General features: G+C 42.6%; 1 protein-coding gene and 1 pseudogene across 4 annotated transcripts in view; one reads left to right on the top strand and one right to left on the bottom strand.

Moving 5' to 3' along the window:
• Positions 1–23,479, bottom strand: part of TBC1D19 (TBC1 domain family member 19) — a 177,480-nt gene that overhangs the window by 20,428 nt on the left and 133,573 nt on the right. For all 4 annotated transcript variants that reach the window (XM_051842268.2, XM_051842305.2, XM_051842295.2 and 1 more), the window contains 2 exons: positions 17,813–17,897; positions 14,427–14,471 (listed from right to left, as the gene is read on the bottom strand). In XM_051842268.2, coding sequence (XP_051698228.1) covers positions 14,427–14,471; positions 17,813–17,897 — 130 coding nt within the window. The remainder of the gene's footprint in view (positions 1–14,426; positions 14,472–17,812; positions 17,898–23,479) is intronic.
• LOC100350722 (protein lin-28 homolog A pseudogene) lies at positions 18,780–19,738 on the top strand (annotated as a pseudogene).

Here is a 23,479-nt window from a genome sequence, read left to right as displayed (position 1 = left end):
GAATGGCACAGAAACTGTGGTAAGAAAAGCTTGAAATAGTTACTATCTGGCTGGTGACAGAAAAGGTTGCCAACCCCTGCTCTGGAATCCCATCCCATCAGCTTCCACCTTCCCTCTATACGCCATCATTGCACAGAGATGTAGTAAACCTCTTTGTCAGACCTTGCTCCGGGAACTGGAGGTACAGAAAAGTAACACTGAAATAGTGAATATTTATGGGGGCTGGCACTGTGGTATACCAGGTAAAGCCGCCACTTGCAGTGCCAGCATCCCATATGGGTGCTGGTTTGAGTCCCAGCTGTTCCACTTCTGATCCAGTTCTCTGCTATGGTCTGGGAAAGCAGTAGAAGATGGCCCAAGTCCTTGGGCCCCTGCACTCATGTGGGAGACCCAGAAGAAGCTCCTGGCTCCTGGCTTCGGATTGGCCCAGCTCTGGCCGTTGCAGCCATCTGGGAAGTGAACCAGTGGATGGAAGACCTCTATCTGTCTGCCTCTGCCTCTCTGTAACTCTGCCTTTCAAATATATAAATAAATCTTTTAAAAAATAGTGAATATGTATGTCAGTAGTGATAAGTGCATGAAGAAAAGTAATATAGGGGAGGGGGACAGAGAGCCCTTACTGATGAAAGAGCCACGGATGCCATGGAGGTGAGAATCACCTGGGAAGGGGTGACCTGGAAGCCCCGAGCTTCCTGTGATGATTGGCATAAACGGGCAAGGTTTCCTGAGGCCAGCTGGCCTTGCACAGCGATGGGATCTGCTGTTTACTCCTACTCAAGGAGCAAGAGGGGAAAGGGATGGTACTTATCCTATCTTCAGTCTCTCCTATTTCGCAGCCAAGAATATCCTCATATTCAGTAATAATTTTAATAACAACAATAATAATCACATCACAATAAAATCCATTTCATTTTCAGATACTAATTTTCCATGGCACAAGTCACTAATCTTCCTCTATTTCCAGAAGCCAAGCTTACATTCAAAAAACAACCATATTCACTTCGTTTACTTCCTCATTCTATATCCCCAAATGCCTGCAAACTGTTTCCATCGCAGTGACTCTAAGTTCTGATTGCTAAATCCAGGGGTCTCCTCTCTTTGCCTGTATCACCTAATAGCCTGACAGCACCTGAAAGTCCCTTCTCAAACTTGAGGCATGTGGCCCTGAAGCCCCTAAGCAGACCAGGCTCCTGGTCTCTCAGAAACCTCTGCTGCTCACGATTTTGTTTTCGCTTGATTTTGCTTTTGGCTAGTTATCTGCCTTCCTGACTTCTTAAAAATGCCTACCCTCCGAGACTCTGTCATACTTGTTTTCTTTCTCCCTCTACCAATATTCTCATCATTGACCAGTAATCCACACTTCCAGAGCCCGGGATCCTGAGCCTCCCTCTGAACTCTATTTTTGTAAACGAGTTGCCACTTCTGAGTCATTTCATTTAGGAAGGAAACCTTCCTTACCCTCCAGTTTCCCATCAGCCCTTACACCTATATGTGTTTAGGATTATGTCCCTTTCTAGTGCCATCAGGCTATGGGTACTTAACACTTCAACACAGCCTCAGCAGATCCGTATGCACAACTCCAACCCTACCAAAGTGATGGCCACCCTATAGCTTCTGGGCATGGAACAGGGGCTGTGGGTAATACTCCCCTGCACCTCCAGCCCTGTCCCTGCCCCACCCCTTCAAGATTTCCTCCTAGAAAGACCTCTCTAATCATCCCCTACATCCTATCCACAAGCAATTCATTAATCAGCATCCTTGTATGGGCTCACGTGCCCTCACTCCTTCTCTCTGCACTAAGAAACACCATGCAATTTGGGTTCTACCACTTTCTACCTATAGACCCTGGCAAAGCTACTTAACCTGTTACCTCATCCAGAACTGTTCTTAGATGAAGGCAAGGAGGCTTGGGATGAGGGCACTGCACAATGGTCTTCCTCTGGCGGTATCCCCTCACCAGAGCCTATGCCTCTCCTTTCAAGCTACATCCCAGGTACCCAAGACTCTGAAATTCCCAGCCCAAAGGCCTCTAAGCCAGCCCCCAGTCTTGCATGCCTCTTTGTTGGAGACATGATCCTGATGAGCATATATCCCAGGGCAGAGAAGAGGCCAAAGGGTAGCTCTTTGTGGAAAGCATGCATGGAGCCCAGGTGGGCAGTAGAGCCACAAATGGGAAGCGGGTGAGGACACCACAGGGAGGGACTGAGACGTCTGAGAATCCAAATTTGAACCTGGTCTTCCAGACTGTTACGATGATGTATGTGTGAAAGCAAGAAAGCAGCAGGCTTCATCAGTTTATTAAAGTCCTTTATAAGTTAAATATTACTATAAAGTAAGCAGGCCCCCATTTGCACTCCTGTCTTGGAACCTACGAAAGTTCGGAACAGAGCTGGGGACAATACCAGTGAGGCACTGAGGATTCTGTCAGATATCTGAGTGGCACAATAGTTGATACAGTGTCATTACTTAACAGATGTTATTTTCTTTCCCTGGTCTTAATGTTGTATAATGAATTTTATCATTCTCTCTCCCCCAACAGAATAAATCCTTCGAGTACAGGAACTTTTTCTTAATTTTCTCCATCCCAAGATAAACACAATGCCCAGAATATTCGATACTCATTAAATGCTTGCAGAATGAATATATGAAGCCCTACAGAATCTGCATTTACCACATTTTTACCATTTATCTCTTTCCTTATTGTCAGAGCCCAAATTCAGGCTTTGAGGAACTCTTCTCTACCATTCTGTAAGAGTCTGCCAATTGGTATCCCTTCCTCTAAGCTCTCAGCTCTCCAATCAACTTTTTTTTTTTTTTTTTGGACAGGCAGAGTGGACAGAGAGAGATAGAGACAGAGAGAAAGGTCTTCCTTTTCCATTGGTTCACTCCCTAATGGTCGCTGCAGCCGGCGCACTGCAACTGGTGCGCTGCACTGATCCGAAGCCAGGAGCCAGGTGCTTCTCCTGGTCTCCCATGCGGGTGCAGGGCCCAAGCACTTGGGCCATCCTCCACTGCACTCCCGGGCCACAGCAAATTGCTGGACTGGAAGAGGAGCAACCGGGACAGAATCCGCCACCTCGACCTGGACTAGAACCCGGTGTGCCGGCACCGCAGGTGGAGGATTAGCCTAGTGAGCTGCAGCGCTGGCCGTCTCCAATCAACTTTGAAAATGCCTCAAGTTATCTTCTGAAAACATTAGTGAGACCATGAAAAAGACCTCTCTCTCACTGTTTTCTACTGATTATTCATGTATCCAGCAATCTTTACTGATCCAGTTAACTAATATTTAAAAAAACCTACTCTGTATCTTCTAGAAATATTAAAAGGAATATGACATTGACCCTGTATTTATGGAATTCACATTCCAGCCTTGTAAGACAGGCTAAATGACTACAGAGTAGAATTCAAAAACCTTTGATCTAACCTTAAACATTCATGATTATGCCCTACAGCCTGAGAATTATCTGCCTCTCCTTTGAAATACCACCTGACTGTATACCCTAAGCTAGATTACTTATCACAATCAGAACTCATCATGCCCTTTCTGTATCCTACTTAGCCCATCAAAATCTTAGTACATTCAGCAACAACCCCGGGGGAACACTTTCTGATCTCTTAATCATAATTAAATGCTCACTCTTTAATGTTCTCACGGAATTTTGTTCGTATTTCCAACAATATGATTTCAACATATTTTGTGTTATAATTAGATGTTGAGCAGATTGTTCCAGAGGACAGGAAATGTATTTTATTCATTTTTCTATGTATCTCATGGTACCCTGCACATAGTTGTTGATGAACATATGTTTGCTGAATGAATAAACTGTGGATAGATGGATAAATAGAGAAGCAACAAGAGAAGTGTTGGTTTCTAGTAGACCTGAATTCTATTGTGGGGTTAACAAAAACCAGCTGGGAAACTTTAGGAAGGTCATTGAACCTCCTGAGGGTCAGATACTTGTGTGACACGTAAAGGGACAAAGATTAGCTGTAAAGTATTGTTTGACTATAAAATCTGGTGTTATAATTATGTAAGCAAGAGTAAATGTGGAAAAATTTGTGAGACTTAAAGAAAGCTATACACATGAAGAGCTTCCAATAGTAAGATTCTTTAGCAACTTAAAGATCCTTTGCTTTCTAGAATCTGAAAAAATTAAAAACCAGATTACATTCACATTCAAGGTCACATGGATTCTTAACTGACACTCTAGTCATCAGCTGCAGTTCCAGGGAGCACTTAGAAGGACAGCTCAAAGATCATCTTTTGTCAAGTCTTTCAGTTTTTTATATCTTCAGTTAAGTCTCTGTTACGATTTTAAAGATTTATTTGAAAGGCAGAGTTAGACACACACACACACACACACACACAGGGCGAGAAAGAGAGAGAGAAAGAGAGAGAGAGAGAGAGAGAGTTTCTATTCCCTGGTTCACTCTGCAAATGGCCACAACACCCAAGGTAGGGTAAGGTCAAAGCCAAGAGCCTGGAACTCCATCAGGGTCTCCCACGTGGGTGGCAGCAGTCCAAGGACTTGTGTCATCTTCTGCTGTCATCCCAGTAACATTAACAGGGAGCTGGACTGGAAGTGGAACAGCTGGGGCTCAAACTGGCACTTATAAGGGATGCCAGTCATGCAGGCAACAGCTTAACCCACTGTGCCACAACACCAGCCCAGGTTAAGTTTCTTCTTGTGAACACCCATCTTTTTCTACCTATCCCCTGTGCTGCTTCATTTTATTTCTTTTACTTATTATAGACTTTTTAAAATGATTGATTTATTTGAAAGGCAGAGTGACAAAGAGAGAGGGAGAAAGAGAGAGAGGAAAGAGAGAGAGAGAGAGAGAGAGAAGAGAGAGAGAGAGAGAGAGAGAGAGAGAGAAGAATTTTCCAATTGCTGGTTCACTCCCCAAATGGCTGCAGTTGGGGCTGGCCCAGGCTGAAGTAAAGAGCCCAGAACTCCATTAGGGTCTCTCATTTGGGTCTCATCTTGGGCTATCTTCTGCTGCCTTCCCAGGCACATCAGCAGGGGGCTGGATCAGACGCAGAGCAGCTAGGACCTGAATTGGTGCTCCAATATGGGATGCTGGCATTGCAAAGCAGTGGCTTAACCTGCTGCACCACAGGGCTGGCCCCACTGATTATAGACTTTTAACAAATATAAAAAAGTGTATCTGTCTTTCCTAACTTCGCTACAATAAACATGTTGACATGAAAGAAAATAAAGATGGAGAATAAGTTAATAAATCTAAGGCATATTTTGGAATCTTACTGAAATATATCTAACATCTTTCTAAATATTAAATTTCAAATGAGATGCTATTCTACAAAATACCAATTTTCTCAGTTTAAAAATATTTTTGACTTCCTCTGCTAAGCCACTGCAGAAACATTTCAACAAGTAGGTTACAGAAATGAAAATCTCGCTGTCATTATTTCCGTCTTCCCCAATGGGTTATTACGCATCTCCTAGGTGTAGGAATACCCAAGTCAGGACAAGGCATTTTTAATAAGGAAGCTTACGATGAACGAATTAGTGAACTGCCCGACAGATAGAAGGAATGTGTGTATTCAGATGACTTGTCTTAATCACACTCTTACTCTACATTTCCCTCAATTCTGAAGTCTCAGCCGCTCTTTAAGCAGCTACATCATACGTTATTTGAAGCAAGACATTTCATACTGTGCATCATCTCCAGCAGCCAGCACAGCAGCTTCTACAGGTGAGATGCTCAGTATATGTTAAAGATGGCCGATGGAGCATTTCTAAGTATAATCAGCCCTTACAGACAAAAACATTAAAGTACACAACTCACACATTAGAAATTAAGATAGAACATAGGAGGTTCCTAAGAACTCATGATTGAAAGAGTAAGTGACCCATAAAGTCAGGCAGACAAGAATTGAAATTCATACAGGATCTGAGTATTTCTGGCAAGTTACCAACCCTCTCTGAACCCCTATTTTCATTCCTGAAAATGGAAATAAACAAGACCAACTTCACTGGGTTGCACTAAAGCACACAGAGTTCATATTGAAGTGCTGCAGCATAATGTTTAGTAGACAGTTGACGCTGAATAACACAGCCATTTTATGCTTTCAGAGGGGAGAAGATCACTTTTAAGTATCAGCTTAAACCTAAGAAAATCTTTTTTTTTCATCAGTACTGGATAAGGGGACACTTCAGTTTAGCTAAGATTAGCCAGGGTTTAAGGCTTCCCCAAAAGGCTACATAATCCACTTTGTCAAGAAAGAACAAAGTCAAATTCTGGCAAACAGAATCAGGAGGCACAAGAGGCAGTGAAAAATCCATTAACACTCTAGTGTGCATACCACCTAGAACATTTCTTTGATCTTAGACGTAGTCATGTTCTTGGCCAGTTTTGCAAAATCCCTTCCTTTGCCTCTCATCGCTTCAGCCTTTCAAGGGTCAAGTTTCATTCACCTGGCTGCCACCCAGCACTGCTTCCAACAGGCATTAGGATGCATGAGACACATCTCATGAGCCCTCAAAGTTCTACAAGTCTGCTATGAATAATTATTTGAGATCCTAGCCTTTCCTTAAGCATTTGAAGAAGTCTAAAATATTGACTGCCTGTTACATTCAATATAAATAGCCTAAGCAATGTTTTAATGGGGCCTTAACTAATCTCAGAATGGTGAACACTGTCAACAAAAATAAATCTTGAACTAGATGGGATATAAATAGCAAATATGACACATAAGATACCCCAAATATTAACACTCTTTGCACTTACTATATATTCTCCCCTCATTTCCTGTCTCCATTAATACTTAGCATTTGTAGGTGTACCCTAATTCTTGCATCTGATTCACTTCAGTTTCACCTCAGTTTAAAGCAACTGCAGCACTCTGTTTAGGATTACTCAGTAGAGTTTATCTAATCCATTTGTTGAGATGGTCATTTCCTCTGTTTATTCTCATTCCACAGGCAGTATGCAGGTTAGTAAGAATAGATATTAGGATTTCCATAGTATTTCTGAATCTGAACTTCAGACTATGACTTTGATACTCTGCTTTACTACTTAAAATGCCCTGAAACGTCAGAACACTACCATATTTCAATATTTATCTGTAAATCACACTTCAAAGAAAATTTTAGTGAAGTTTTTAATTTATGTTGAGGGTTATACTTCAAATGACCTGTATATGGGTATTATGAGATATTTTAGATTTATTTAATTGCTACAGAAGATAAAGTACATAGCTATTTATCAACTTGACATTTATAAGCGTATTTAAGATGACATTCTTTTATTATTTCTTCCAAGAGCCTTTCCAAATCCTTGTGGTAAGGGTCTGTCTTATGTATCGTAGGATGTTTAGCAGCAGTCCACTCCCTCCCTGACTTATGACAACAAAAAGTGTCTTCAGACATTCCCAATATCCTCTGGTATACGTGTGTGTGTGTGTGTGTGTGTGTGTGTATAGGAATTACCTCTGGTTGAGAATCACTGCTCTGGGACCTTGAAACTTACCTTCCCAGTGATAACTAGCAATTAATTATTTTATCTGGTCTTACAGGACCCAAATGGAATTAGCAAATATGATGACTATTTATCACTTGTAATCAAGTTGCGGACAATCTGTGTGTATTTTCCCTGGAAGTCTGTTCTTCTTGGTTCTATTCTTATTCCTCTATGTTCTTCTATGTTAATTCCATCACTCATTTCCTCAGTCATTCAATAACATTTTCTAAGCACAGACTTTACTAGCACTAGGTATTGCATATGCTTTCATAGTTCCTCTAAACTATTAAGGTCCTTGTGCTCTTACCTCAAATGACACTCTAATTCTACCCAATAGTCAGGATGATCTTTTAAAAGTATAGCATTAATCAGGAATTGGAAAAGAGATGTTACTGAGAAAAGTGACAAAAGGTATTACCAAACTTTGCCCCTCCCATAAGGCAATGGTGAAACTGGAAAAAACTTTACGAATTATTTTTTTTTGAACTTTGAAATCCAGTAATTCACAACCAGGGGGAGGCTGAAGGGAAAAGAATCTTGGTAAGAGAAAGTTGGGGAATTTTGGTTTCCTAGCCTACCATCCCCTATTTTCTAAGTTGGCTGTAGGCTCACATTCCCAGTGAAGCTTGGTGGTGCCAGATCTTGCACTTATTTGTTTTGACTTGTCTAGTAGGTACCTGAAGGCCTGGCCCAAGAGCTTACAGTTGTTTCACTGGCCTTGTCTTAGAGCTTTCTAAGGACTGAAGCAGCCTGGCAAGCTGCATTTGTCAAAAGCATTTAAAAGCAAATATGCTAGGTACAGCCATCTGGGAGAAAGAATAACAGATGGGGCGAGCACTAAACAGATTGAAGAGCCTGGGAATGATGAGCCTAGGAAGAGAGCTACCTGGGGGAATAAGAGCTTTGAAAAGCTCCAATGTGTATGGAGGAATCTAGAAAAGACCTTTTAGTTCTCACTGAGTTTTAGGCTCTGTTTAGGCAGGAAGTTAAGGCTAAAGTAGACCTGTATGTAGCCTAAATAAGCCTTGAATCTGTGTCTACCATTAAGCCAACCTGAAAAAGAGTTTTAAGACTTGTAAAAAATTTTTCATTCAAGATTTTTTTTCAAAGAAAGAGATCTCTGTAAAATCACTAGCTGACCATTAAGCTAATGGAACAGAGAACTAAATGGGCACAAAACAGAGAATACCTTTATAAAAAAAAAAGTTTAGAAAACTCACTAAACAACAAACAAGACTTCTGGGGAGGGGCCAGTGCTGTGGTGTAGCAGGTAAAGCCACTGTCTGCAGTGCTGGCATCCCAAGTGGGCACTGGTTTGAGTTCCGGCTGTTCAACTTCCGATCCAGCTCTCTGCTGTGGCCTGGGAAAGCAGTAGAAGATGGCCCAAGTCCTTGGGCCCCTGCACTCGTGTGGGAAACCCGGAAGAAGCTCCTGGCTCCTAGCTTCAGATAGGCGCAGCTCCTGCCACTGCGGCCAACTGGGAAGTAAACCAGTGGATGGAAGCTCGCTCGCTCTCGCTCGCTCTCTCTCTCTCTCTCTCTCTCTCCCTCTCCTTCTCTCTCTGTGTAACCTGAATTTCAAATAAATAAATAAATCTTAAAAAAAAAGATTTCTGGGGATACTGGAAAACTGACTTCCACAGTTACATTATAATACTAAAGATATTCCATTTCCAACAATTAAAAGAATTATGAGCATGAAAAGAAATAGGGAAGTATAGTCCATTAACAGGAAAAGGAGAGATTAATAGAAAGTGGCTCTGACAAAGTCCAGCCATCAGACTTCCTAGAGAAGCCTTTAAATCAACTGCCTTTCCATCCGACCTGTCCTCACCTTGTCAGCCTCCACTTGGCTCACTGCACCAGTCAGTCCCCCTGGCCATCCTGGAGCCTTCAGCCTCCGAACATGCTGTGTACGCCCTCTGGAATGCTCTTCTAGCGTTGCATGGCTTGCACTGCATATTTTGGTTTCTGTTCACATTCTACTTCCTCATTCCTGATTACCTTATTTAAAACAGCGAGGTCTTCATCAATTTCATACACACTTTCTGTTCCTTTCTTTATTCACTACATCATTCTCTGAAATTCTCCCTCTCTCTCTGTCCCTCTTCCTCTCTCTGTCTCTCTCCTCCTCTCTTTCATATCTCCCTTCCTAAAATCGAAGCTCTTTGGCAATGGATACTTTGTGTTATATACTACAGACCACCCACTTAGAACAGCAAGTCAGGGCATGGCTCAACAAATATTTATCAAATGGATAAGGGCAATTTATCCATGTTTAACAAAGGAGAAAACATGAGATGCTTATAAAATTCTTGTGAAATTTTTCTCATCAGCTGTTTAATGAATCTGGTACAGGAATTTACCCACTGATGACACCTCACATGAAGTGAGACAGTGAAGACTAATGTCACTACAGCCTGTCACTTCCATCTCAGGTATGTGGGGCTGGTAGTGAGAAAACCTCTGCCCTGCTGTTAGGCACCGGCCTGATCAGGGACTGAGTGTCAGTGACATGCAGACAAGCCTTGGTGTGGCCCCTGGACCAAGAAAGCTGGCCAGCTTGGGTGGTAGGACTGGTAGGTGTCCTTGAGATTTCAAAATCATACTAACTTTGGCAAAGGTTGGAAAACAGGGCACCTAATAAAAAACTCGCTTATTATTACATAGGGTAAAGGAAAAAGGAACAGAAGACTACTGCTCTTTGTCTCTTCTTGTTCTACAAATGCTCTAGCATGTTCTAAAACAACTTCAGAAAATAAAGAACTCTGAGAATTCAATTTATGTACAGCTGTTATCTTATTAAGGCTTAAACTTTTTATTCTGGATATACATTTTCATAGACTCTATCAAACAAAGGTACTTCAAGAAGGTCCCAGAAAAATGGATTTAGAAAAATGGCAGCTTCGGCCATTGAGGCCAACTGGGAAATGAACCAGCGGATAGAACCCCACCCCCTGCCCCTGCGCCTCTCCTTTTTTCTCTGTGTAACTCTGACTTTCAAATAAATAAATAAATAAATAAATCTTTTTTTTTTTTTTTTTGACAGGCAGAGTGGACAGTGAGAGAGAGAGACAGAGAGAAAGGTCTTCCTTTTGCCGTTGGTTTACCCACCAATGGCCGGCGCACCGTGCTGATCTGAAGGCAGGAGCCAGGTGCTTCTCTTGGTCTCCCATGGGGTGCAGGGCCCAAGCACTTGGGCCATCCTCCACTGCACTCCCTGGCCATAGCAGAGAGCTGGCCTGGAAGAGGGGTAACCGGGACAGAATCCGGCGCCCCGACCGGGACTAGAACCCAGTGTGCCGGCGCTACAAGGTGGAGGGATTAGCCTATTGAGCTGCGGCGCCAGCCAATAAATAAATCTTAAAGAGAGAGAAGCTGCGCAGATCCAAAGGCAGGAGCCAGGAGCTTCTTCCGGGTCTCCCATGTGGGTGCTGGGGCCCAAAGACTTGGGCCATCTTCTACTGCTTTCCCAGGCCATAGCAGAGAGCGGGATCAGAAGTGGAGCAGCTGGGACTACAACCAGTGCCCATATGGGATGCTGGCACTGCAGGTGGTGGCTTTACTCTCTATGCCACAGTGCCAGCCCCTGAAGTACTCTTATATGCAGCTTTTACTTTTTCAATATATTGCCACTTTTTCCTCCTTCCAGAAGACACCGTAATGAACACAGCAAAAATTTTATGAGGAATTAGAGTACAACTAGGGAGAATATTGGTTCTGAAGTCAGACAATCTGAGTTCAAAGCCTATCTTTGTCACTTACCACCAGTTGGGTAAGTTAATATTCCATGTCTCAGTTGCTTTATCTATAAATAGGAATATCAACGACTGCCTCATAGGGTTCCTATAAGGATTAAATAAGTTAATACACATAATGTACTTACCACACTGCCTGGTATATAGCACTGCTTGGAAAATGTTAGGTGTTGCCTCTCCAACTACTTGCTACACTGATTATAGCAGCAATACATATTTTTGATGTCTTGAGCTCATTATAAAATCTTTAAATTATAATATTCTACAACCTAGTAATGCCTTTTTATAGGATCACTGGTTTTTTTGTTTTTTTGTTTTTTTTTGACAGGCAGAGTGGACAGTGAGAGAGAGAGACAGAGAGAGAAAGGTCTTCCTTTGCCGTTGGTTCACCCTCCAATGGCCGCCGCTGCAGCCGGCGCACCGCGCTGATCCAATGGCAGGAGCCAGGATCCAGGTGCTTTTCCTGGTCTCCCATGGGGTGCAGGGCCCAAGCACCTGGGCCATCCTCCACTGCACTCCCTGGCCATAGCAGAGAGCTGGCCTGGAAGAGGGGCAACCAGGACAGAATCCGGCACCCCGACCGGGACTAGAACCCGGTGTGCCGGCGCCGCAAGGTGGAGGATTAGCCTATTGAGCTACGGCGCCGGCCTAGGATCACTGGTTTTTACATCTAATGGTCTCAGACTGATTTGCTGGAATGCACTTCGATGCTATTTTATAGTTTTTATATTTTTCTTTGTGAGATCTCTGATTTTCACTTCCCATTATTGTTTATCATTTTTCATATTTATTTCAGCCTTGCTCTAGTTTCAGGGAGCATAAGAATAGTAAACCAAGTTGTTAGACATGTGTATTCAGTAAGATCGCCTATGTTCTAAATTAAGTCAATAAAACACCCCTAGGAATATGGATAAAGAATCTGAGTTCTAGATATCTCTTTTGGCTATTCAGAGGTATTATATTTTTTCTTTAATCTTAGATTAAAAGATATGAGAAAATTAAATTTCTAGGGTGATAATGTAGTAATGTCTAAATGTAAATGTTAAAATTAGTAAGCCTCTAATATTTCAAATACTCACTCCATACCTAATGCATGCTAGATATTGGAGGAATAAAAATGAATGATATGGTACTGAACTTCTAGAAGCTGGAAACTTTTAGAGAGAGAGGAGAAAGTACAAACAATATAGAAAAACAGACCAAGATCTACTAACGATTTTCACACTGGATACTGTGGGAGCCTGGAGGAAGGGTTAACTTAACTTGGAGATTCAGCAACAGTTCCTTGAAGAGGAGCACATTGGAACTGAGCCTTGATGGCAGGCACGTGGAGAGAGACTGCATGGCTGTTCTACGTGTGGGAACGGGAGAGCTAACGAAGTAGGAAGCTTAGTGCTTTGGGGAGAGGACATGTGGGTCTTTAAAAATTCATGAAAAATGTATCATGAAAAACTATGCATTGATATTTCTTGTACCAAAATAAACTTTAATTCCATTTTCCATAACTTTTTAGATACCTTTGTATAGCTCTGTGTGAATAAAAAATAACTTGAAACTGCTGTGATTAGAAAACTGAGATGGGCAAAGGTGAGAAACAGTCAGTAAACCGTATGGAGACTCGCAAGTCCGCATATTCAAGAAGCTTGGATGTCACTGTTAAGAGATGAACAGCCATTAAGAAAACTGAGAAAATATCAATTTTCAGATTTTCATTTTAGATGTGAAACTCACAGAGCAGTGGAAAGACAGCAAAGCTAGGAAAGGCTGGAGAGCGAGGGACAGGTAGGTGACCATTGCGATTAATAAGCTAGAGACAGTAATGCCTGAAAGAGGGCAAGGCAGCCGTCACGGGGAAGGGAGAAGACCCAAGATGTGTTTGGAAGACATATTTGGAATGTCCTGGTGACTTATTAGACGAAGGGCATATAAGACTGAGAGGAACCTAAGGTGACTGACTACCAGTTTCAGGCCTTAAGTTATCAGGTAGACAATAATGCAATTAACTGAGAGCAGAACAGGCATGTATCTTGTGTTTTATTATTTTAATTCACTTTTGTTTTCCATTTTTTCTTTTGGGGAATGCGTTTAGGAAAATAAAATAATGAGTTCAGGTTGGGACATATTAAATTTGAGGTAATTACAGAAAAGTTGGAAATGAAGCTGAAAATTTTAAAGTAACTAACAAATGGAACTAGGGGGGCAGACAGAAGTCCCTCGGAAAATTTGTGAAAAGAGGAGAAGCAGAACAAGGGTGAGTTGCTTAAAGAGCACAGAGGCAGACAGCCCATGAAAGAAACTGGGATGCTACAGGAGAGAACACTGCCTTGAAGGCCAGGAATGAGTATCCGACACGGTGCTCAACGAAGTTACACACGTTCAGTAACAGCTACGTTTTCTAGGCACTCACTGCAAGGTGGCTACTGTGCTGTTTTATATACCAAATCTCATTTAATCTATTATCCACATGCTATTGATGATTTATCTGAAGTTCAATGAAGTCATGTAACTTACCCAAGGTCATAGGGTGAGCTGGCAGAACTGGGATCTGAACCCAGGTCTGCTGGATTACAAAGCCCATGTTCTTAACTCTGCTGAAGTAAAAGAACTTCTTCAGGATGCAACTTAATATCATACTAAGGATTGCTACATATTGCTTTTCCAAGAAGCATATCTTAAAACTGTCTAATAATATTAAATAACTAATGAGGTCATTACATATTTGATCACTTTATATCATCAAAATAGATTATTTTAGTGATGTGTGTTCATAATTTTTTAATTTCATAAATACCACGCTCGTCAACTCAGGAAAACAAAGTGCAATACAAGGCAACCCACTCAACTGATTAGAGCCCTACTCTAATAAATCCCAAGGAAAAGTCCTCATTGGCCTAATCAGTGTTCTTCAGAGAAAAGCTAAGCACCCTGGCCTAAGACAGCTAAACCTACTCAGCTTTCTCACAAAATGTAACATTGGTCCCAAAAAGAACCAGAGAGAGAGTAAGTGTAGTTAGTACAAATCTACCACAAATGTAGAAAAAATATGTGAGATACACATTCTATGAAAGGTTATTTTACATAACAAATTATTATCTTTTTAAAGGTAGACAAAAGGTGACATTTCTATTATGAAAAATGTAATTTCCCTATTTCCCACTAGAGGAAGCAATAACATTACTCTTACCATTTGGTGGATAAAAGACGGCATATTCTTCTAGTCCTATTTTTCCTATAAGAGAAAACCATAGAGGGTTTCAGTGTGATTAAGTAAAACACATCTCTAAGAATGAACGTGAGGCAGTTAAGTCCCAGCTTCCTACTAACGCAGACCTTGGGAGCCAGCAGGGATGGCTTAAGTAGTTGGGGTCTTGTCACCCACCTGGGAGACCTGGATTGAATTTTTGGCTCTGGGTGGCAGCCCCAGGCTGGGCTGGGGAGTGAAAAAGAGTTTGGGAACACTGTTTCTCTCTCTCACTCTCTTGCCCTCTCAAATAAACATACCTTTTAAAAATATTATACAAAAATAATTTTATTCTGTGAAAGTGCTAATATTACAGTAATTTTAAAAGTGACTATACTCTGATCTTATTTCATGATATGGAGTTAATTTGAAATTTTTGTTAGCCAATCTTTTGATATTAGCAAACTTTCATCAATTAAAATCAATATAAACTTAAGTATAAAATAATCAAAAGAAAAATGATTTCAAGCTACTTAAGCACTTAAAAGGAGCATGTATTTACAAACAGAATTATTTTGCTTATTATAAATAATTCTAATCTATTCGTTAAAGCAAACCTTAAGCTTTCAATATCTCATTAGTTTATATTTTTATGGAATGTGCTGAAAAGTTAAAAATTAAATGCTGTTAGTTGTGTGGTAGTCATATTTTCTGAATCCTAAAACAATTCATATGATCTGACAGTAGGGCTATATGTGAAATCCGAATTGTCCCAGAAAAGCAAAGTGTATTCACCACAATTAAATGTTAACAGAGGTTTTAAAAGTAGCTTTCTCTCAACGAAAGAGACACAGAGACAGAGATGGAGAGAAGAAGGAAGGAAAGTATTATATATATATATTTTTTAAACTTTTATTTAATGAATATAAATTTCCAAAGTACAGCTTATGGATTACAATGGCTCCCCCCCCCATAACGTCCCTCCCACCCGCAACCCTCCTCTTTCCCTCTCCCTCCCCTCTTCCATTCACATCAAGATTCATTTTCAATTCTCTTTATATACAGAAGATCAGTTTAGCATATATTAAGTAAAGATTTCAACAGTTTGCACCCACATAGAAACGCAAAGTGAAAAATACTGTTTGAGTACTAGTTATAGCATTAAATCACACTGTCCAGCACAGTAAGGACAGAGATCCTACATGAGGAGTAAGTGCACAGTGACTCCTGTTGTTGACTTAACAAATTGACACTCTTGTTTATGGCATCAGTAATCACCCTAGGCTCTTGCCATGAGTTGCCAAGGCTATGGAAGCCTTTTGAGTTCACCAACTCTGATCATATTTAGATAAGGTCGTAGTCAAAGTGGAAGTTCTCTCCTCCCTTCAGAGAAAGGTACCTCCTTCTTTGATGACCTGTTCTTTTCACTGGGATCTCACTCATGGAGATCTTTCATTTAGGTTTTGTTTTTGTTTTTTTTGTTTTTTTTTTTTTTTTTTTTTTTTGCCAGAGTGTTTTGGCTTTCCATGCCTGAAATACTCTCATGGGCTCTTCAGCCAGATCCGCGTGCCTTAAGGGCTGATTCTGAGGCCAGAGTGCTGTTTAGGACATCTGCCATTCTATGGGTCTGCTGTGTATCTCGCTTCCCATGTTGGATCGTTCTCTCACTTTTTTATTCTATCAGCTAGTATTTGCAGATACTAATCTTGTGCTTCTTCCTGGTCTCCCATGAGGGTGCAGAGGCCCAAACACTTGGGCCATCCTCCACTGCCCTCCCAGGCCACAGCAGAGAGCTGGACTGGAAGAGGAGCAACCGGGACTAGAACCCGGCACCTATATGGGATGCTGGGGCCACAGGCGGAGGATTAACTAAGTGAGCTATGGCGCCGGCCCCTATTCTATGTTTTAAACAATACTAAATCCATGACTGTCAGAATCACTAGTAAGTTTTATGCATGACTGATTTTTGTTAGGAGTGGTGGCAAAGAGGAAATGAAGCATAAGAAATGTGAGCGATTTAGATTAGGTTGGAGACAACAGGACTGATCTTGTGAGTTAGGAAAGAAAGGAATAATGAAAAATAGATGAATAGATAGAAAACAGAATCAGGTTTCGAGAGGCAAACAGAATCCTTTAATCACGTGGTTTATAATCCAGACTTAACCATGAAACGTTAGGGTATGTTTGCTAACTTTTCTGGCACAGGCTTTAAGTGTTGAACAATTCAAAGAGAAAAATTAACGAAAGGATGGTGGACATGGTGAGATATGGGCTTGTTATTCAAAGACCTATGATTCTGGGTGGGGGTAGAGGAGTGGGAAGCCTTCCATGTGCATATACAGAATACATGGAGACTAGAATGAATACAGTGTTGTGGAATAATCAGGGAAGCCAAGTTAGCTGGGTTAAGATATGATTAACTGATAAAGGGCCTTACAATCCTGAGTTTAGAGGTGATAGTTCTACTACCAATTTTCCAGTAGACTATGTTAAACAAACAAGTTCCTATGAGTTCAATTTAGAAGCAACAGAACTAAGAAAATCCCACACTGGGGAGAATTGGACTCCAGCACAGGTGATGTGCCCTATCCGAGGACAGGAGTCGGAGCAATCAGATGGGCAGGCCAGACTCTGGAGAAACACTTTATTTCTTCATCAAAATAGAAGAATGACTTTTCATAAAAGGGTAATGAGCTTTCAGCCTTGGGGAGTCACAGGTTAATAAGAGGGAAACGGGGCTGGTGTCTGGCCTGACAGTGAGAAGCTGCTTAGGATGCCTGTGTCCTGTATGGAAATATCTGGATCCTAATCCCAGCTCTGCTCCCAAATTAAGTCCCTGCTAAAATGCACCCTGGAAGACAGGTGATGTTTCGAGTACTTGGGTCCCTGCCACTGTGTGGCAGCCCTGGATTGAGTTCCTGGCTCCTGACATTGACCTGGCCCTGTCCCAGCTGTTGTGGACACTGAGCATTCAGGGAGTGAGCTAATGGGTGGGAGTGCTTTCTGTCTCTCTTTCTGATAAATAAATAAACAAAAAAATTTAAACAAAGTTCAAAAAAAAAGTAGAAAAAGCAAATCCATGTCATTAACTCATGTAAGAAAAGAAAAAGTCAAAAAAACAAACACGACAAAAGAGCAACAGAAGAGAAAGAAAATGGGGAATAAAAAGAAGGTAAACTGAAATGCTGCCTCAGGGAACCACTGAACTGGTTTGTGACAAGCTTCCTGGCCACTGATGTTAACGTGAGAGAAAGAACAGCTACCGAGATGATCTAAGTAATTCAGAATAAAAACTTGGCCAACAACAATAAATGGTGTAAAACAAACATCTCTGGCATGATTCTGTAAGTCTTAAAAAGAATATTTCTTTATTGTAATTAAAACTTTACCTCTTATGTATGACTTCGGTGGTGAAGCACAGTTGTATGCAAAGTGACCCAACACTGATGTATCACGAGAAAAACAAAGTAATACCTGGGTATAACATTGGAAAAAAAACACAAGAGGTTAAACACAAAACAAGGAATTAAACACTGCTATAAAACCAGATAGTTAATTACTATCTCCTACTTGGGAGGCACTGAGGTGGAATTGTTTAAGCTCAGTAAGGAGCCTTGCAATGGGAAGTGTGCCCTCTACTGGTATACCTATGGGAAGTGCTACAGGGTATGCCAGGCGAGGATGGCCAAAGTTCTTCCATAGATTTCTTGTGGTTTGCTACCTTAAACTTTTAACAATAGCAGAAAATACATGCTGCTAACTACCAGCTGATTCTTTTCTTGTGTTTTCTATCTGAAAAATAGAAAAACCTGGAAAAATGAAGCAGATGAGCAATCTGTACAAAGACCCTAGGTCACAACAGTGACATCGAGCAACATGGGAAGTGCAGGAAATTGGAGCTGGACTCACGCTGGGATTCAGGAAGCAGCTGGGCATGTCAGGGTGGGAGGGAACACAACTATGGTACTTAGAAGAATTTGCAGCAGCACTACGACAAGCAGTCGCCCTGAACCTGAAGCAGGTACAGTGTGGTAGCTCCGACTGGAGATGAAAACAGGCAGGGCAGAAAGTCAGCATCAAAGTTGTCCATTAGGAGGAAAGAGATTGCTAACACCAAGCTCGAGTTTTGGGTCAGAAGTATAATCCCCAAGAAAGTAACAGACTACAGAAGTCCACAACCTGGTATTAGAAGACTTGGGATTCTAAAGACACTACCAAGAAAAGAATTCAGGATGGCTGCAGAAGGCAAATGGGCACAGAGCAGGACTGGACTGGCAGCAACAGCGAATGGCATAGAGGATCCTTTTGTGTCTAAGACTCAAGAAAGGGAGTCGAGCTTCGGATAAAAGATGATACAGGCCTCCGGACTTCTCTGGGGCCAGCAGCCGCCCGACTAGGGGCCCGGGGCCGCGGGCTCTGCCGACGACCATGGGCTCCGTGTCCAACCAGCAGTTTGCAGGTGGCTGCACCAAGGCGGCGGGAGAAGGCGCCTGAGGAGGCGCCGAAGGACGCGGCCCGGGCGGCGGACGAGCCGCAGCTGCTGCACGGGGCCGGCATCTGTAAGTGGTTCAACGTGCGCATGGGGTTCGGCTTCCTGTCCATGACCGCCCGGCCCGCGCCGGGGTCGCGCTCGACCCCCCGGTGGACGTCTTTGTGCACCAGAGTAAGCTGCACATGGAGGGCTTCCGGAGCCTGAAGGAGGGTGAAGCAGTGGAATTCACCTTCAAGAAGTCCGCCAAGGGCCTGGAATCCATCCGTGTCACCGGGCCTGGTGGGGTGTTCTGTATTGGCAGTGAGAGGCGGCCAAAGGGGAAGAGCATGCAAAAGCGCAGATCTAAAGGAGACAGGTGCTACAACTGTGGAGGTCTAGACCATCATGCCAAGGAGTGCAAGCTGCCACCCCAACCCAAGAAGTGCCACTTCTGCCAGAGCATCAGCCATATGGTGGCCTCGTGCCCCCTGAAGGCCCAGCAGGCCCCCAGCGCCCAGGGAAAGCCAGCCTACTTCCGGGACGATGAAGAGGAGATCCACAGCCCTGCCATGCTCCCCGAGGCCCAGAATTGAGCCACAGGGGGTGGGGGCTGGTTTTTTGGCTATCAGGAAGTTTCAAGGAGCAGGCATCAACTGCAGAGTGGAGAAAGTGGGGACAGGGTGGGTTGGGGGGAGCTGGCATTGCCACGTATCCCAGGCTGGGGTTCACAGCATCACCCCTTTTTCCCTCATGCCGGGAGGAAGGAGTGAGGCAGGGAATTCCAACCATGCTATATCCAAATGCAATTAAGGGGTTTGGGGGGGGTATCACCCTGTAGCCCGCATGCTTTATCTGAGGCCCCGCATGCCAAATCTCTAGCTTTGCAAAGTCACCTGGATGGGGGAAGTTTTCCTTTGAAGGAAGGATATGGAATAATACTTCCCTAGCCAGGGTGAGAAGACTGGTTGTGGGACCAGATTCCTGGACCCAACCCCCAAACCACTACGTCCTGTGGGAGGGACTCTCGGGAGTAAGGCAGGGTTTTCCACATCTTGTTTCCTCATAACTCGATCCTGGGACAGGGTGCTGGGAACTGTCCCAAGCAGTGGGTTGTGATGATCGGCAAAAAGGGTGGCTGGGGAACAGTCACAGACCCGCTGCTCCTGAGCTCACTCCTGACCCCATTCTGGGCCAATGCGATTTATTTATTTGCTCCCTTGGATAACTGCACCTTGGGTCCCACTTTCTCCAGGATGCCAACTGCACTAACTATGTGCGAACGACGTATCTTGTGCATTTGAACTTTTTTTTTTTTTAATATAAATAGTCTGGGTTTGTATTTTTGTATATTTTAATCAAAGGCCCTCATTCCTGCACTGTGTTCTCAGGTACATGAGCAATCTCAGGGATAAGTCCGCAGCAGCTCCAGGTCTGCACAGCAGGAAGGCTTTTTGTTGTTTTTATCACCATGGAGAGCAACTATTTGGAGTGCACAGCCTATTGAACTACCTCATTTTGCCAACTGGAGCTGGCTTTTTTGCCACAGTGTCCTCTTGAAACCCCCTCCACCTTGAAAATGTTTCAGGGAGATGAAGTGTTAATGGGGTTGTCCCATGATTGAGCTCCTCCTCCCGGAAGATTGAAAATTAGTCTGGACAGGAAAATGCAGAGAAGTCAGGCCATGCCAGCTGAAAGGCCCAGAGAGGAAGCCATGGTCAAAGTTGCCTGATCCTAGGACACAGGTCTTTTGCTTCACTTAACAGAGCCATCCTTCACCAACCAGATTTAGGCGAGGCCCACTATGCACAACAGGGTATGTGTGTTTGTGTGCACACATGCATGTGTGAAAAATGGGAGCTGGTAAGGATGAGTTGAAGACCAATAACCCTGTACCCATCCTGTGCTGTCCAGGGGTGAACATGAAGCAAGGACTAAAAAATCCTTAACCTTCCCAAATTCTTGGCTTCCAGGGAGACCCGTAAGTGACGGCCTCGGTGGTGGTGTCCGGAGCCAGTGTCCTGCCCTGTGACTGTAGTGATGACTGTGTCATGGTAACTAAAGGAGAAGGGGGTTTCATGTACATGCTGAGAGATCACCGCAACCTACCTCACTGTGTTGAAACGGGACAAATGCAATAGAACGCATTGGGTGATGTGTATCTGGTCCTGGGTTCCTGTCTCCCCCAAATGCTGCCCCCTTCAGTTATTGTATTGGCTGGGCTTTGTAGGACTTCACTGCGTCTCTGAGTTGGTGATTGCTAGGTGGCCTAGTTTGTGTAAATATAATGTGTTGGTCTTTCTCCATGTTCTTTTGGGGTTTTATTGTTTATAAACTTCTTTTTGTATTGAGAGAAAAATAGCCAAAGCATCTTTGACAGAAGGTTCTGCACCAGGCAGAAGGATCTGAAACACAGGAGGCTCTCTTCTTGAAGCGGGGATCTTAAGCTGTCTTTGGTGTTCCCCTTCCCCTATCCTATTCTGGATCTCTGTCCTTAAAATTTGACTCCTAACCTACCCTCTTCTCCATTCCCCCACCCACACGTAAACATTGAATCCTGGGTGTCTCCACACATCTAAAGGATTCATGCAAAAATCCTGAACAAAATAGGAAGCTCCACCCCTTGTTCCCAACCTCCTGAGTCAAGACCATTTCCTGATGGGACTCATGCCAAAGACTTAAGACACTGATGCATTTGGATGGGTCAGACCTCAATTTATCCGAAAGAAGAGAAGCTATTGGGCACCTTCTGTGTAGAAAAGGGGTTTGGAGATCAAGAAGGGGACTATGAATGTACATCCAAGTCACTCAGGAACTTTTATGCAGGTGCAAGAAACTTATGCCAAAGTGGCCATAAGATTGTTTGATAGGAGACGGACGAATGTAACTCCATGTTTACTGCTAGAAACCAAAGCTTTATGTGAAATCTTGAATTTATGGGCGGGAGGGAGGGAGGGTAGGAAAGCTTGCGTCTGTTTTTTGGCTGACCCCCCCCCCAATTCCTGAACTGCAGGAGAATAAGCCCCCTTGGGTTTGGTGACCCCACCACTGGGGAGTGTGTATTTGAAGGTTGATTTTTGCTGTACTGGGTTCCTCCTTTCCCATTTTCTAATTGCTTTGTAACACATATGCTGACTCTCCCCATCCCTTCTCCTTTCCCTGGGGAAATACAATGAATAAATCAAGACTTATTGGTACTGAAAAAAAAAAAAAAGATGATACAGAGATTGCATATTAGTCAGGTTCAATGACAGAATGTATACCAACCACTGCTGCTAATTAGTTTTTATTACATTTTAAAAGGCCACACAAGCAATACATATTTACAATGAATTAGAAACACAGATAACTGAAAAGGGGAGAACACTCATAATCCCACTGGTGTTAATATGCTGATGTAAATCCCTTAAGGCTATTTTAAAATGCACACAGAAAGTTTTCAAACAAAAAAGGATTATGCATACTGCTTTATAATCTATTTTATCTCCATAAAATGATTCCTGTGTATTTTTTAAATGTTGCAGAATATTCCACTATATGGATGAACAAAAGTTTACTTATCCCACCTTACTACTGAACATTTAATTATTTTCACTTGTCCTCAGTTATAAGCAATATATAGTAAACTTCCTTACAGCAAGCTCTCTAGGTAAACCTGTAATGATTTAAGTTCCTGAAACTAGATTATCTGTGTAGTCAAGTGCTATGAGCATTTTAAATTTAAAATGTGTAATACACATTGCCAAACTGCACAGCAGATGGATGGGAATTTATTTTATATTTTTAAGAATTGAGAGGCAGAGAGACAGAGATGGGGATAGAAAAAGAGAAAGGCAGGCATAAAGAGAGAGCTCCCATCTGCCAGTTCCCTCCTCTAATGCCTGCAATGGCCAGGGCTGGGATGGGGGAAGGCCATGAGCTGGAAACAGTCCAGGTCACTACACAGCTGGCAGGAACCCAACTGTCTGAGCCATCACCTGCTGCCTCCTAGGATCTGCACTGACAGGAAGCTGGAATTGAGACTTGGTGCTGGAACTGAACTCAGGTACTCCAGTACGGAAAGTAGATCTCTTACCTGGCGTCTTAACTGCTAGGCCAGATTCCTCCACCCCCACCTCATCTCCACCCCCTCTTCAATCTATCTAGTAGTGACAGTGCATATTTTCTCTTACTCTCATCAAAGTAAGTTACTACCATCTTATACACTAAAGATGGTGCCTGGCTTCAATTTGCATTTGCAGTTCTCTAATGAGGTTGATTATTTGCAGTTTTTCATACTTTGTGATTCATCATCTCATTCCATTTTAAAATTATTGATTTAATAACTTTTTTATTTTAAGAATTCTCACTTTTGCACTCCTGGGAATTTACCCAAACAAAAAAAATCAGCATATGAAAGAGTTATCTGTATCCCCATGTTAACTGCAGCTCATTTCACACTAGCTAAGATAGGAAATCAACCCGGATGTCTATCAACTGATGAGTGGATAAAGAAATTATGGTTTGTATACACCACGGAATACTACTCAGACTTAAAAAACTGTGAAATCCTCAGCAGTACACAAAACAAATAAAATGAAATCTAGTC

The sequence above is a fragment of the Oryctolagus cuniculus genome, chromosome 2 (assembly GCF_964237555.1).
Source record: "Oryctolagus cuniculus chromosome 2, mOryCun1.1, whole genome shotgun sequence".
Taxonomy (NCBI): domain Eukaryota; kingdom Metazoa; phylum Chordata; class Mammalia; order Lagomorpha; family Leporidae; genus Oryctolagus; species Oryctolagus cuniculus.
Note: the sequence above shows the minus strand (reverse complement) of the source record. Positions and strands in the feature narration are given on the sequence as shown.